The sequence below is a fragment of the Battus philenor genome, unplaced genomic scaffold, assembly GCF_028537555.1.
Source record: "Battus philenor isolate CCGP_79_NKW_IND1 unplaced genomic scaffold, ilBatPhil1.0.hap1 SCAF_4, whole genome shotgun sequence".
Lineage (NCBI taxonomy): Eukaryota > Metazoa > Arthropoda > Insecta > Lepidoptera > Papilionidae > Battus > Battus philenor.
Window position 1 is genome coordinate 1794435 of NW_027181704.1, and position 16363 is coordinate 1810797.

A 16363-nucleotide genomic window follows, 5' to 3' on the forward strand; every position below is an offset into this window, starting at 1 on the left:
TAGATAGATGACTTAATTCTATCTTATATATCTAAATGACACTTTTACAATTTAATATTAATATAACATGTTTACTTCTCAATGTATCACGATACTGACTCAACTGTCAATTTGATTCGTATATACAATACAGTTGTGTGTGAATCGTGCAAGTGTACAGTTATTGTAATTTAAACCTTATACTGATTGTTATAAAATTGAATACGCATAATGAACTCCGTATTAACAATACGAATTCCGCGTTTAATCTACTATTCACGAACAACTCCATCTAACTTCTACACGTTTTGATCTACACAGTGAAGTTTATTTTAAAATGTTTAAAAAAATACAGACAGTGATTTAAATATATACTAACAGTGGTAAAGAATATTTGTAAAGTGACAAAATGGCTTTAGAGAAACTGATAGATTCAGGAAAAAGTGACATAGATGACATTCTAGACAAATTCAGCATATACAACAGTTTTCACTTAAAAATAGCTGCATTAATATTTCTAGGATTTGCAACGAACACCGCATATAGTTCTAATTTCATTTTTATTGCAGAGGAAGTCAATTATACGTAAGTTATGTATTTTTATTTATTAATAACAAATCACAATGATAGCATGTTTATTAAATAATCGTTTCTATTGCGATACATAGACCAACCTTAATATCTATCGATATACCATAATCGCCACGCCTGGAAGGCGTGTTGATCACAGTATGGTATTATAATCGCAGAGGGCGCTGCTACCCATCCTCTGGAAATTTAGTTGTGTGCAGTGGCAATACTGTATAATGCACAAAGTGTGAATTATATAAAATTGTATCTCGAAAATCGAACCTGAAACCTACGATCGCAAGTCACAAGTCCTCTACCGCTAAGCCACCACTGATCCATTAAAACAGAGTTTCCCAAACTTTTTTGTGTCGTAGACCCCTTGCCATGTTTTCCCGTGTTGGGTAGACCCCCTACTTACCTGATATTGATTTTCTGTAAATTTCTAACTGTAGTGAAGTTTAGTGTTAAAAATTTAAAGTAAAAACACATGTTAATTTATACATTTATTAATTGAATTTAAATTAAAACTACTCAAAATAAAATTTGGTATCTGTTATGTAAAATATACGTAACATTAAATAAACTATAAATAAAATAACATAAGCAATAATTTTTTTACTTCATAGGTACTTTTATAAATAATGTAAATGTTTTGATATTATAAGATAGTATGATGTAAGTAAATAGGTACTATCAGTGTATGTGTTTAAATCCACTGTCGTGACCCCCATTTTCATTTCATGGACCCCCAAATTTTTTTTCGCTGACGTAGACCCCTTGCAGATATAAGGGTCGATATAGAGCACTTTAGGCATCACTGCATTAGAATAATTAAAAATTTTCTCTTTGAAATATTAAGTAGATAATATCGTTTTAACTTATATTGTCTGTGTATTTGAAAAAGTGTTGTCATGATTAAAATTTCCGATGATTGGACATTTAAAATTCTATTATCATGTTTATTCTAAAATAAAAAATTTTTATTCATCATCAAAATATGTTAACGTTGCTTGTTCACGCAACTAAGAACGAATTTTGGACAACGAAGTCTAATAATCCCACTGCTGGAGAAACTTTGAAACTTGTATTCAAAAAATTATAATCTGATTCTACCTTAGGATATCTGAACACAGTTCAAATATAGTCTTGATCGATACAAGGTCAGGAAGCCATATAGTGGTACATTAACACGTTTCAATCAAGCTCCTAATTGACTAATTAGTCTTGAAAAACCAAGAGAGTTATAGCAACTTTTTGCTTCTCAGACACACAATCTCTAACCAGTTGGCTTTAAAGAGGAAGCCTTTCTTTTGCAGTGGTCGTCTATTTGCTGAAAATAAGAAGTTTGCTTACATCTGTTTTGTAAATACAGGTCTCACTTGATCCTCGCTTAATTGAAAATGTAGCATTTTACTATTAATTATTTTACTGTATATATCAAATCAAGTAATTGAAAGTTCTAATGAAAATAGAGAGGAAAATGGAGGGTGTCAATTAAGAACAAAATGACTCAGTTTAAAGGGAAGTCACGGATTGAAATGCAAATAGACAACTTTGGAAAGAAATAAGACTCTTGGTGCAGGCAATTATTAAAATGGAAACCTTGGTACAAAAAGACCACCACGAAGACCATAAATGTGCAGGAAGGATTAAGATGGTGGTCAGAAACTAGACATTGTTAGACATTGTTTTCAGCCAGTTACAAATTAAAAATCTTCAAGACAAGTGTACATAGGTTTCTTCTAAACGAGCATATACCACAGTAGACCTCGCTATCGCTTAACATCAACGGAGACAAAGGTCAAACGTTATGCTTATTAAGGATAAAAGAAATAAAAATAAACAGTCGATAAAATTTAAATTAGTGTAAATTACTAAAAAAAAAAACAACGCTCTGTCAAATGCATGTTTTAAATATTATCAGTAAAATACATTGTTATTCCATTTTATTGAAATTTAAATTTAACGTTTTTTTAATTTTTGTAATATATTTTGTAATTTTATCAAGCAATGATCTTCAAAAGTTGAAGTAGCAATTTCGATATTATAATGCAATGATAAAAAGGTATCTTTCGTCTATTATCAGGAATTATGATTATATTTTCCACTGTAGCCTTTTTATCACCATCACCATGACTGGTCCTGCGCTGCCCTCGTTCATCAACCTCCTGCGATCTTCACTATGTCGTCGATCCAGCTAGTGGAAGACCTAATCACACCTCGTCTTCTGGCTCGTGTTCGCCTTTCTTTGAACATCGGTTGCACTTCAGACAGGCTATTCTTTAAGCATAGTACCATACCATGCAGTACCTTAAAAGCCTCGTTTGTAGGCTCCCTTGAAGGCCTCGGCTCGGGACATAATATTAGATAGTCCGGATTGAAAGATAACCAAGTTCTTTGATTATTTACATACATGAATGCTCAATGATATACAAGAGTCCTCGTTAACATTATTTGTCTGATTCGGTGCAAGAGAACCAAAAACGACAAGAGCGGTTTTTACTATCGAATTAGAATCACAATCTCGCTACAATACCCAGCGATAAATATTGCACATCGACCTTTGGAAAGAGACAATCAGCTAATTACGGCTTCGTAGAGCGTTATCTCTGTCGCACGAAATACAACGACTGACAAACGTCACATAAGTAGTGTGGGACAGAGATAGTGTTCAACGTAGTCGAAATTAGCCGATTGTCTCTTTCTTAATATCGATGTGCAAAATTTATCGCCGGGTACCGTACTGCAGTTTGCTGCCTAAACTAACCTATGAAGAAACCTTGTTTATCTCATGAGTCTATAAGATATAACCATCCGATCCTATACAATTATTGATTAATGCGAGAGAATACACATCATTTTAACGTATCCTTGGCAATATCTATTTACATATCATTGCAATGTTGATTACATTCATAAAATATTCATTACGAAGTACATCGGAATGTGCCCACAGTTATTTTTAACGTGTAAGTCATGTTTTAATTATGGCAATAAAATAAAGAGAATCAAGGGGAACAAAAATCAATTGGAGATGTCTTTTTTAAATTTGAGTTCAGTAAACTCTATCGAAATATTTTTATGCAGTTTTTTGTTGTTTATCTTTAAGGTATCGACGTTTTATAGTATGAGATCGTTAGAGGAAAGAAAGTACAAAGCCCAGCAGCTGGGCGAGATGAAGTGATAGTGGGTACGCGATATAGAACACTAACGGCTATAACATCCTTAAGTTTAAGTAGTAGAGACTCACAAGGTGGACAGAAAGCTTTGTTGATGTCGCCAGAAAGAGATAGATGCAAGTCTCTTCCAACTGGAAGTTGGTGGTCTATAGGAAAGATCACAATATGTGTAGTACCATTGAAATCTTATAGCAAATGTTGATAGCATTGGTTACTTAAAAGATTTTCTGTCATCAGTAGATCATGTCGGCCAAAAGATGCATAGCATAGACCTTCTCTTTCAACAGCAACTTCCTGCTATTTGTTCATCTTTTCGGACCTCCTAGTGGGGTCGTACCTTTACAGTAGTATCAATTAAATAGAGATAGTAATACTGTTGACTCTGTGTTTGACACTAACCGGTGTAACATAACTCCTGAAGATGCCCCGTGGAGGGGTGAAACACATGTTGAGTGGTTTACCGGTGGCAGTTAGGTAATTCGCATTGTTTGCCGCATACGCATTTATCAGCAGGCTGGCGGGCGGTGTACTTTGTTGCACGAATAATACTGCATGTGCGGAAGTGGCTAAATATACTTTATTAACCTTATATTTCAAAACCGAAAAAAACTTTCGTCCCAACTAAATTAAATAAGACTGACTGTACTTTTGTTTTGTCATTGTTTTGTTTCTATAATATGTTTATATGTTACATATAGAATAATGCGTAGTATTATATGACGGTTTATACTAATGGAATAACTTAGTCTCGTGTTCTTTGTATTGTTAGATATGAATTAAATCTAGACTCTAGCAAACTTGACCTGGAATTAAACCTACGCTTCAAGGTTTTTGAATGCATTAATATGTTTACATTGTTTGTTCTGATATCTACTTTAAATAACGTCAACAATTGTTAGACAGTAAGGTGATACAATTAGCTCTGTTGCAACTGAGTCTTGCGATCGCAGGTCATGGGTTCAGTACTAGAGATACGATCTCATATAATTCACACTTTGTGCATTTATTATGTAGCATTGTAATGCTCACAAATAGGTTCCTAGGGAAAGATTGTAGCATCTTTTGGGTACCATATTACGATATTGCGATTGCCAAACCGCCTGTGCATCAGGAAGTCAAGTAATTTTTTTCCTAAGTTAGTTGGACAATCTATTATACTTATTAAGAGTCTGTTTGTCAAAATATAGAATATCATTTGGCTCAGGCCAAACTATTTTGAAAGATGTTTTGTGTCTCAAATGCATTAACTTACGATTGGTGACAAAATAGGACAATTTTTGGAAAAAAAATCTACTCATATCGTTCCACAATAACTGTATTCATCTAAATTAAGCTTCGTGCAGCTTTAAAAGATAAATGGCCAATGCGGGGTTGTCGTTTTGACATAATTGACGTGATAATAACCGAATCTATGAAAATTTTATATTTTAATCATTTAAACCTCGCTGATAGTGTCAGAATATCATTTGGCTTAGCCTAAACTATTATGAAGAATGTTTTGTATCTCGAATGCGTCAAGTGTTGATTTGTCTATGTTACTCTGCATTGGTTCTTGGCGACTTTTATTTGACAAAAACTAGAGTTATATCGTTTTGCAATTAGCGTATTTGCCTGATTTAGCTTCGTGGACTTCTGAATATTCAGCTCCAAAGATCAAAACGGGAAAAAGGTTTTGACACGAGTGAGCAGACAAATCAAATCGAAGTCTTAAAAACTATACCGGAAAAAGACTACTTCGACTGTTTTGAGGATTAGAAAAAGCGTTAGTAAAAGTACGTTTTATCGGATGGGGATTACTTTGAAGGAGATGATATTGATTTAGAAGAATAAACAAAGAACTTACAATTTATAGACAAAATCACCTTACTTTTTGGTCACAGTATTATGCCTGCCCAGTTTGATGAAAAATATAACCAAATTGCGCATTTCTATAACAGCATCATTCAACTTACGTCTACGAAGCTTCCAAATGCATTCTGATCTGTGAAGAGCCAACCACAAACTTAGATGGTTTTGTATTTTTTTCATTATTTTGTTTACCCTTAATGCATAAATTAAAACAATTTATAAACAAGTTTTGTTTTCACTAAAAACATCTACTGCAATAGGGTTCCTTTGTAAGAATTTATTTTAAAAAAAATATTTTAAAAATTTTTATAAGACAATTCACGGAAGTGTTTTGTAGAGCTATATAAAGTTCACAAGAGAGTTATTTTAAAATTTTATTGTTCACAGATGTGTCAAATATTCGCCACATAATTCCACTGAGGGGTGTATAGAATGGGTTTATGATGATCCAAGCTCATTTGTTGCTGAAGTAAGAATATTTTTATTTCTTTGCTAAATGTTGACGAACGTTTCGTAGGATGACCAAATATAAGGACATATGACTTTTAAATTACGTTTTTTGATCTCACGTCACGTTATCACGTAGAAATACTGGTGACTTTTTATTGACTAGATGCTGAAAAAGAAACGTCTTCCGGAAACTCTGTTATAAGATAAATCAATGGAATGTAATTCAAAGCTAACTGTAAAAATAATCTTAGATTTATACTAAACATAGTGTAAGAATGGTATAATAAGTGTAAGAACATGCATAAGAAGCACAAAATTTATTCGATTTTCTTCAATTCCAAAATTTCGGTGGTAAAAACACAGATGAAATCAATATGTTTTTTTTATTACGCAGTCAATTTAATAATATGGTAGCTGAAAATATTTGTCACTTATATATCACAATCATTATTTGAGCTATAGAACGTCCAGCGCTGAACATAAGCCTCCTGCATTGATTTCAAATAATACTAGTTGGATGCGACTTGCATTCAGTGCCTTCTAACGCCCTTAACAAAGTCGAATGTACAACTTGAGGCTTGGCATCCAAAACTGCGCTTACATATCTCCACAACAGAACCTTAAGGCTTTAGCTGTTTTGCTAGCCCACTGCCAATTCGTCATACAAAGCAAGTGAACAATCTACATCTGTCTTTTCACGGTTCTGATCATGTTTATCCTACATTTTGACGTGTGCTGACCATAACATGTGATGAGGTCGTAGAATCAGTGATGAATGTACACCATGAAACACTAAGGCTGAAAAACGGGATGAGATTAAATTTAAAGTTAAAAAACAATTAAGAAAAGGACCAATATTTAGCCACTTCCGCACATGCAGTGGTAGTCGTGCAACAAAATGCGCATGCGGCAAACAATGCGAATCACACAACTACCACCGTTAAATCACTCAACATGTGTTTCACCCCTCCACGAGGCATCTTCAGGAGTCATGTTGCACCGATTAGTGCCAAACACAGAATGACTCTATCTCTCAAAACAATTGTTACATGCACACTTTTTAATAAAAAAAATTATTCATGTGTAAACGCATGTTTATTTACGTTAACTGTTATTACAATTGTTTCCTTATACGTGCTTACGAGAACGCTACATAAAGTGTTCAAGCAAACACACAATACAATGGCAGTTTTAATACTAATTAATCAAAAACAAACATAATTTAAACAAATGGAATGCAATCTTTCAAACTATGACCTTAATATGTTTACAAAATAACATTTGCTGTTTATTTAGTAATAGTACTTTATTCTTAATATATGCAAATGCGATTTCAGTTTCAGCTGGCAGGTCAGGAATGGAAAAGAACTCTGGTCGGAACCATCCACAGTCTTGTATATATGATAGGATTATTAATAGTAGGACCTTTATCAGATAGGTAAGTTTTAAGATGTATTATAAATAAATGTATTATCAAAATTTGTTTATATTTCCTCCTTTATTATCATATCTGGGTCATCAGGGCTATCAGAAGAGACATACTGTGCTCATTTCAAAACACGCGACCCAAAATGCTTCTAACTTTATGTATTATATCATTTAGATTCGCAGAATTGCCTTTTTAAATTTTTTTATTGCCCATTGGGTCCTCTAGTACTATCCTATCTTGTTTAGGTACAGGAATATACAATTTTTGTTTAATTATATCACATTCTTCTTTTTTTTCTTAGTCCGATTTCAGTCTTCTTAAAATCATTCATTCGGTCTTTAACATACTTCACATGATGTTATACACTTATTAAGTTTTAATTACCTGCTTTATATCACCTTTCATCCTTCACCAGATTTCTTAAATATCACAGGTATCGTGTTTCTTATCTTTTTTATCACAATTTATTTAGTGATTAAACCATTTTCACTAGTTAAATTTGTAGATATGTTCACAGTTGGTATCACATTTTTTTAATCTAATGTTTTGTTTATAATTTTACTTTCATACTATCTTTTACTGTTTTCACTCTTTTGTAAACGGTTTTATTTAGTTCGACCCGTACGGAATTTATTTGTTTATTTATTTGGGTCAAAATTAGAAATTGAAATTTAAGCACCTTTCCGTTGTCAGATTGATCTAAAATTTGGTACACACATTTAATTTAGATGACAATACAATATAATAAAATCAATAACATTATAAATCTAAGATGGCCGCCGATACAAAATGGCGGATTACATATTTTTCCTTAACCCCCTCAATATAGGTATCAAATGAAAGGGCTACACTAGTAAAACACGATGATTATGTCAAAATTTAAAATTCAAGATGGACGCCGTTCCAATATGGTGGAATAGGTACATATTTTTCCACGACCACCACAATATGGGTATCAAAAAACCGTTTAACTCAAAAGTTTTTTAAATGTATTTATTTATAGTGTGTTTTAAATTAACTTTCATCAGTTTACTATGTAATAAACAATAGAATTCGCTCATCGTAGTGATCTTTAAGGAAGGCGTATGTCTTGAATTGGATATTGTCTAAAAAGAACCCTACTGTCTTTAAAACAAGGCTCATTTTTCAAAATGGACATTCAGTCTCCTGTTTGTTTATTTTCTTTTTATTTTAAATTATTACTCTTAGTTGCTGTTTCTTCCTTTAAATTTGATTTAAAATTTTTATCTTGAACTAGTTATTGATAAGACGAAGTGAAGCATAATTCAGGAATGTGTAATATATTTTAATATCTACTGATACAATATTTCAATGCATTAATTATATAGGATTTCCACTGCTCACAAACAAGTTTTCAGACTATAGGCAACATCGTCCTCTGCGTACCATAATACCACACTGCAATCGCCAACCCACCTACAAATTGATTATGGTATATCCCCACATATATCTTTGGGTATATAGACCTATCCCTTGCAGTGAACTTCTATGGCGAGAAGTGTTCTATTCAATATAATATTAGTGTTTGCTTTAATTTCGTATTTAAAATTATTGTATTAACACACGTTTTTAAGATTTGGAAGAAAGAATGCTTTTATAATCACAGGAGTTTTTGGAGGTATCTTCGGCTTAGCTAGAAGTTTTTCACATTCGTACTGGTCGTACATAGCTCTCGAGTTTCTAGAAGCTTTCATCGGAGACACATGTTCACCTGCATACGTGTTAAGTAAGTTATATGTAACATTAAATTATTCACTTTGAAATAATCTGGAATTGTTTTATAACTTTTTGTTTGGATTTAGAACAATTGACACATTACATGATTATCTTTAAAGTTTTCATTCTTAATAATGTTTTCGGAATCTATAATTTTATCAGTCAAACGTTAAATTAGAAAAGAACCAATATTTAGCCACTTCCGCACATGCAGAAGTAGTCGTGCAACAAAGTGCACCGCCCGCCAGCCCGCTGATAAATATGCGTATGCGACAAACAATGCGAATCACACAACTGCCACCGCCAAATCACTCAACACGTATTTCATCCCTCCATGGGGCATCTTCAGGAGTTATGTTACACCGATTAGTGCCAAACAAGGAGTCTTTTTTTGCATTGCACTTTGTTGCACGACTACCACTGCATGTGCGGAAGTGGCTAAATATTGATCCTTTTCTTACTTAGGATGGACTTCCGCAAGGTAACGCCTGATTCCATTAAAACTTTAAGTTATTATTATGATTAATAATGGAAGATTCAAGAAACAATGTGCAACCTACGGCTATTGGTGCCGAAATGTTCTCGAGTGGTGACCACAAGCCACGAGCAGGGACAGGTCCTGCACCAGGTTGACCGACGACATGGTCAAGATAGGATGCGAGCAGTACAAGATCGGTCATCGTGGCCACCTTTGATAGGCTTTATTGCTGTGGCCATCTATGTAGATGATTTAAAAAAAATCATTATAACATGAGATTTTATGTGTTACTCTATATTTGGCACTAATCGGTGTAACATAACTCCTGAAGATGCCCCGTGGAGGGGTGAAACACGATGTTGAGGGATTTAACGGTAGCAGTTGTGTAATTCGCATTTGTCAGCGGACTGGCAGGCGGAGCACTTTGTTGCACGACTACCACTGCATGTGCGGAAGTGCCTAAATATTGGTCATTATCTTACATGAGATTTTAAGTTAGTATTCACAATAGAGGACAGAGGCTAGATTTTATTTCTTTTTAATACTTTATAAGCAAAGCATTCGACCTGCGTCTCCGTCAACGATGCTACATACATATCTACCTAGTCTAGCCATAAATTGTAACTGGCTGTTTGAGTACACTTAAAAAAAACATTAATTATAATTTAGAACATTAGCTTCAACGATAAAAAAGACTTGTTTTTTGTTTAGAAATTATTTGTTTTGAAAATGGATTGAGGTACTAAAGAGAATAAGATTGCAGTAATTGCATAGTACAAAGTATGTAAGAAGCCAGCCGAGATTTCTGATACATAAAAAAGGTTAGAAATTAGCGGAATGCTTATGTATTGCACCATCCAAAGGTACAATGAAACCATGTCTATTGATGACGGTGAGAGGTCTGGCCGACCGCTGTCTATTCGATCAAACCAGGCCGTCAATGCAACTAAGGTCAGGATTGTTCGAAATCTCATAAGGAAGTAACAAATCTTTCCAGAGAAATGAGAATCTCTCTTTTTGAGATTATCAAACAAGAATTAGGTCTAGGGGCTTACTGAAAATAGACAGGACATATAATCAGGCACTAAAACATTATGGAGTCGAAAGATCAAAAAAGCCGTTACTTCGATACGCCGACGAAAAACACAGAAACCTTCAAAGCGTGCGTTAAAGCTAAGGGTGGACACTTTGAATAACTAGTATAGCACCTTAACATATCTTTTTCACTCTACATAATCACATTAAAAACTTTAAAATAAAATTATCTTTTTAGAAATTATCGGATATTTTCTTTGTAGCAGAACTTATCGCTAGACTGTATAGAAGAAACCTATTAACAAAAAAATAACCATATTCTCTCTCTGTTTTGTTTCAGTGATGGAAATAGTGTCTACAAAACAAAGGCTTAAATTTATTTTAATGTGCACGATCGGATATACTTTCGGAGGCTTCGCTCTGGCCATAGCTGCAGGATCCATACCGTATTGGAGAACATTACTGCAAGCTATCTATACACCTGCTTTACTCTTCTACTTCTACAAGTACTTTCTAGATGAGAGTCCCCGATGGTTACTGATTCAGGGACGTAAAGAAGATGCCGTGAAGATCCTTGAAAGAGCAGCGAAAGAGAACAGAGTTAAACTTGATAAAAATATCAATGAAAAGCTTTCATGCGACACTGAAGAAAGTGGTGACTTTTTAAAAATAATCAAAATAACTTTTAAATCGAAGACTTTGTGTGTTAGATTTTTCGTTTGTTTAATATGGTGGACCGCGTCCACATTTGTCCACTACGGCCTAACTATTAATTCTGTATCTTTACAAGGTAATAAATATGTTAATTTTGCACTGATATCAGTTTTCGACTTACCAGGCCTATTTGTAATTACTTTAATTCTAATCTATTGCAAACGAAAAGTACCACTTATATTTTGCTTCTTCGCTGCGGCGACGTTATGTTTCACGCAACCATTTTTACCTAAAGGTATGTAAAATTGAATTAATTTATTAATATAACATGTATATATATGTGTATATATATATATATATATATATAATCACAAGATAAAATCAAACTTGTTATGGCTTTCACCAGGCTTTACAAAAGAATTATTTTTTGTGCTGGCAATGCTCCCTATATATCCATATATATCCAATGCTACCTTTTATCCTAATATAAATTATAAAAAAAAGAAAAATATATATACATATACATAATATGTACGCATATAAACATATATTTACATTCGAATTGAATTAAATAACTTGTATTTTACGGAGATGTCGCACAGTAGTAAGTGTAACTGGATACGATGTTTGGAACAAACGCAAAACGTTTCGTTTAATAAAAACTAGTTTTGAACTATTCAATTATGTTATCTTTCATTTTTACAATTCGTGTTTTAGCAAAAGGCGTGAAAAACTTGATAATTAAATAAATAATTACAATAGTTAGTTATCCGCTAAACAGATTACGGTACCACAATACGAAATACAAATAAACTTTATTATAATCTTTTATATTTATGTACAACAGTTCATACATCATCATTTCAGCTGTAAGATTCCCACTGCTGGGAATAGGTATACACATATTTCCAATAAAACCGGTTGGATAGCCCTTTTAAGTGAACGTCAATTGTCTATTATTATTTCTATGTCATTTCACCTGACAGATGCCAACTGCAAGGTTTAGAACTCCCTCAATCGCTATTATACGAATCTGGAACTGCCCGCATCGTGCGATTTTCTGCGACCTTATCTATGTTGTCGGTGTACCTAATAGTATCCTACCTTCGTCACCATTACCGGCTTGTGATAGATATATGAGAATCTTTCGGTCCCAACGATCATCGTTGACTTTGGTTCTTCTGAGGATCTATTATTATTTATAATTTTTTATAATTACACGAATACTTCACTTTGCGACGTGGTTACGTTCCAAAAAAACACGACGCAAATTGAAACGACGCAAAGTGAATTAAGATTTTCTATAGCAATCCATGCAAAGATCGAAGATAGGTTCCAATGTTACGAAAATACTTCTTTTTAATAAGAAAATTGAACAAAGTAAACATTTCAAAAACAAGAATAATAAATAAATTGGAAAAATATTTACTTTTATTGTAACAAGAAACAACACGTAAAAATTTATATAAATTTATTATTCTCTTTTAAAAAAAACCACAACACACTACATAATTGAAACTGAACTCTAAAATTACCTAAACAAAGTGAAAATAAATCTGTATTAAAATTGCGTTGATTTGAGTTAGATAGGGAATCTCCGAGTTTTGATAGCGCAATTAGAAACAAAAGTGTTGCTATCTTTTGGAAAAAAAAAAGAAAATTTTTTAAAAAAATTAAAGACTCGAACCCAAAACAATGCAACCTCGAAAATCTAACAACGCACAGTGAAAATTAGTATTAATTAAGCAGCGACACAACTTCGAAGAAAACGCAAAACAAAACGACGCAAAGCGTGGTATTAGTGTATTACTTTACTTTATTCATATAATTGCAGGTTTGCCGTGGCTATCAATTACCGTTTTCATGGCCGGAAAGTTGATGAGCTCTTTTTACTTCAACATAACTTATCTGTACACGTCCGAACTATTCCCAACTTACACAAGAAATTCAATACAAGCTCTATGTTCGTCTCTCGGACGAATTGGATCAATCGTTTCGCCGCAGACTCCGTTACTGGTAAATTTACTTTTTATGTTATTTAATTAGAGTTAATAAATATATTAATCATCTAAAACGGCAGTTGGTGAGCATTTCACACAAGTAATGGACGAAAAGATCACTCGCCGAATACAACTTGGGTGGGAATCGTTCGGGAAGCGCCGATATAATATATATTTGTTAAACAAAATGACAATCTAATACAAAAATATGCACAAATGTTCTAGTAACTCACGATCGTTTAGTAATGTATATGTCGCGTTTCATGCACAGAACTTGTCAGATACCGTGTTATATTAAAGTCAACATTTTATTGTTGCCCATAGTTGATTAGTGAAGAGATAGTGATCATAGAGCATAGATCGGAAATCTCCGAAATCTCTTCTCGTCCAAAATACCGAAATGTTTGGAAACGAAGATAGTTGACTAATGTGCGTCACGACGGACCTCACAAAAAGTACAAGATCACCCATAGAGCTATGGAGAGGGCTATGCTTGGAGTTTCGCTGCAAGATCAAATTATAAATGAGGATATCTGCAGAAGAAACCAGATCACCGACTTAGCTCGAAGAATAGTGGCAGCGTGCGAGGTAAATGGCTGGTGAAACCAATGGCCATCAAGGCCTATGTGGCTGGGTTCCCCACCAGGTGGATTAACATTGTCAAGATCGCAAGAAGTTGCTGGATTCGGGCAGCGCAAGATCGGTCGTCGTAGCGTTCTTTATCAGTCTGTATTGCAGTAAGCATCTATCAATTGACATACGATATGATAACTGTAAAATTATTTAATGGAATCAGGCGTTACCTTGCGGAAGTCCATCCTAAGTAAGAAAAGGACCAATATTTAGCCACCTCCGCACATGCAGTGGTAGTCATACAATACCCGCCAGCCTGCTGATAAATGCGTATGCGGCAAACAATGCGAATCACACAACCGCCACCGCCAAATTACTCAACACGTGTTTCACCCCTCCACGGGGCATCTTCAGGAGTTATGTTACACCGATTAGTGCCAAACACAGAGTCTGGAAAATGATCACAAGAAATACTGAATTTATTTTTTTAGCTCTTCTCAAATCTTAACTATTTTTGAATTCTCCTAGACATGTATAGTTTATTTATTTAGGTACACCAGCAGTGCACATAACTAGAAAGTAAATTATCACTAAGCATACTACTGAAAATGCTTTTTTATTTTATTACTTTTACACATTTGACTTTATGTCTTACTAATTTACATTTATCATATCATTTTTTATTACATTTTATTTTTATTTCTATCCTTACAACCATATTTTATACATTCATGCAGGAAATACAAAGTCATAGTGTGATTAGTGTTAAAACTTATAATATATATAATAGTTCTGTTTTGTGTTTCGTTATACGTGACACAACATTAAAAATTCACTATATACAACATTGCAGAAGGATCATTAAAAAATTAAATAAAGAGAAATATTTAAAAAAAATGAAGGAAAAAGTGATCGCACGTAAGAGAAAACATGTCGCTTACGACTTTGGACATCAAAATCTTAATTTAAAAGTATTTCCTCCTTCCCGCATTCTTCCTTAAGGCTGTATGCTTAAGTATATTCAATTTGAATTAAAAATCTATTATAGATACAGTGAATTATTAAGATAACTTCTAAAGATTATATTACCCGCGACAAATATGGATTACAATTGTTCATATATTCTGTTATAAGAACTTCACATTCGTAAGATAAAGAAGTAATCAATATAATGTATGACATCAATTTGGTTCTGCATTCTTTAGAATTATGAGACCCTGGGATTCACTTCAAAATAAGTGACTAAGTGATCACTATAAATGGTCTTCTATGAATTATAATATAAATAATTTGCATGGGTAGCATATTCATTTATATCATCCGTTAGACACCCAATGTAGGATATAGGCCTCACCCATAGACATAGACAGCATATACTATACAGTAATACCCCGCTTTACGCGACCCCGTTATACGCGGTTTCACTATAACGCGAATTGCAAATTTCGCGCTCAAATGCCTCGAATTACGCGAAAGAGTGCATATAAATATAATGTAGTCATCAACTTCTCTATGGTGTCTTGACCATCTGTCAAATAATTAAAAACAGTGTTCGGTGTTATGAACGTATTTTACAAGAATGTAAACAAAACGTTACCCAAAAGACAATAAATGTATTTTTCCGTAAAAACTAAGAGCATATGTTGCATAAAGTGTTCCTAGAATTAAAGTGATTGATTAAAATGATTTGTATTTTTTTTTTGTAATAATTTTTGACTATGTTTAATCATAAACGCGATCTTTGGAATTTGGAACGTATCCCTCGCGTAAAGCGGGGTATTACTGTATGTATATTTTTAACATAATATATATAAAGATATTTGTCTCCCCTCCTTCTTTATCTTTTGGTTACAACTCTTCTGATTACGATTAAAAATAGAAAGTTTAAACCAATTAAATTCTTTTCTTTCAGATTCAATACTGGTCTGGACTGCCTTCACTTGTCTTCGGCCTGGTATCTTTAATCGGGGGAATAGTAACATTTTTGGTACCGGATATATCCAGCGACTCTTTACCGGACACAGCGAGTGAAGCTGAACAAATTGGCAAATCTAAAAACAATTGTAAACTATATTGTTAGTTAGTTAGGTTTTATTTGATATACGACTTAAAAATAACTGTATAAATATGTAAATATGTGATTTATAAAATTTAAGCAGGGGTCAGCAACCTTTTTAATAAACAGCTAATTTAAATTTTAGAGATTTATTATTTACAAAATTTTATTTTTAACACGAATAATATAATATACAAACATAAATGTAAAATTAAAATAAACAAGATAAGAATAGAAAATAAATATACCTGAAAATTTAAATAAGAATTTTAGCAATGTTTTTTTGATACAAGTGTATATATAATACATACGCAGCTTTCTATTCGCACATCACTCTGTTTTGATTGGTGGCTATTATAAATAAATAGTTTCGGT

The 16363-nt window shown here is 33.3% G+C and overlaps 1 protein-coding gene across 1 annotated transcript; it reads left to right on the plus strand.

The window, feature by feature from the left end:
* The first annotated feature begins 373 nt into the window (after positions 1–373).
* On the plus strand, positions 374–16111 carry LOC137928712 (solute carrier family 22 member 1-like). Its single transcript, XM_068771658.1, has 7 exons — positions 374–564; positions 5964–6045; positions 7364–7464; positions 9051–9202; positions 11046–11654; positions 13194–13375; positions 15845–16111. Exons 1-7 carry the CDS (start codon positions 389–391, stop codon positions 16010–16012), a joined length of 1470 nt encoding a protein of 489 aa, XP_068627759.1. The 5' UTR covers positions 374–388; the 3' UTR covers positions 16013–16111.
* Positions 16112–16363: the final 252 nt, after the last annotated feature.

Bases quoted from the DNA above. Each gene is read 5' to 3' on its own strand.
- LOC137928712 (XM_068771658.1), top strand. From the start codon at position 389: ATGGCTTTAGAGAAACTGATAGATTCAGGAAAAAGTGACATAGATGAC. The intron at 7,465-9,050 runs GTAAGTTTTAAG...CACGTTTTTAAG, and splicing joins GTAGGACCTTTATCAGATAG to ATTTGGAAGAAAGAATGCTT. The intron at 11,655-13,193 runs GTATGTAAAATT...ATATAATTGCAG, and splicing joins GCAACCATTTTTACCTAAAG to GTTTGCCGTGGCTATCAATT.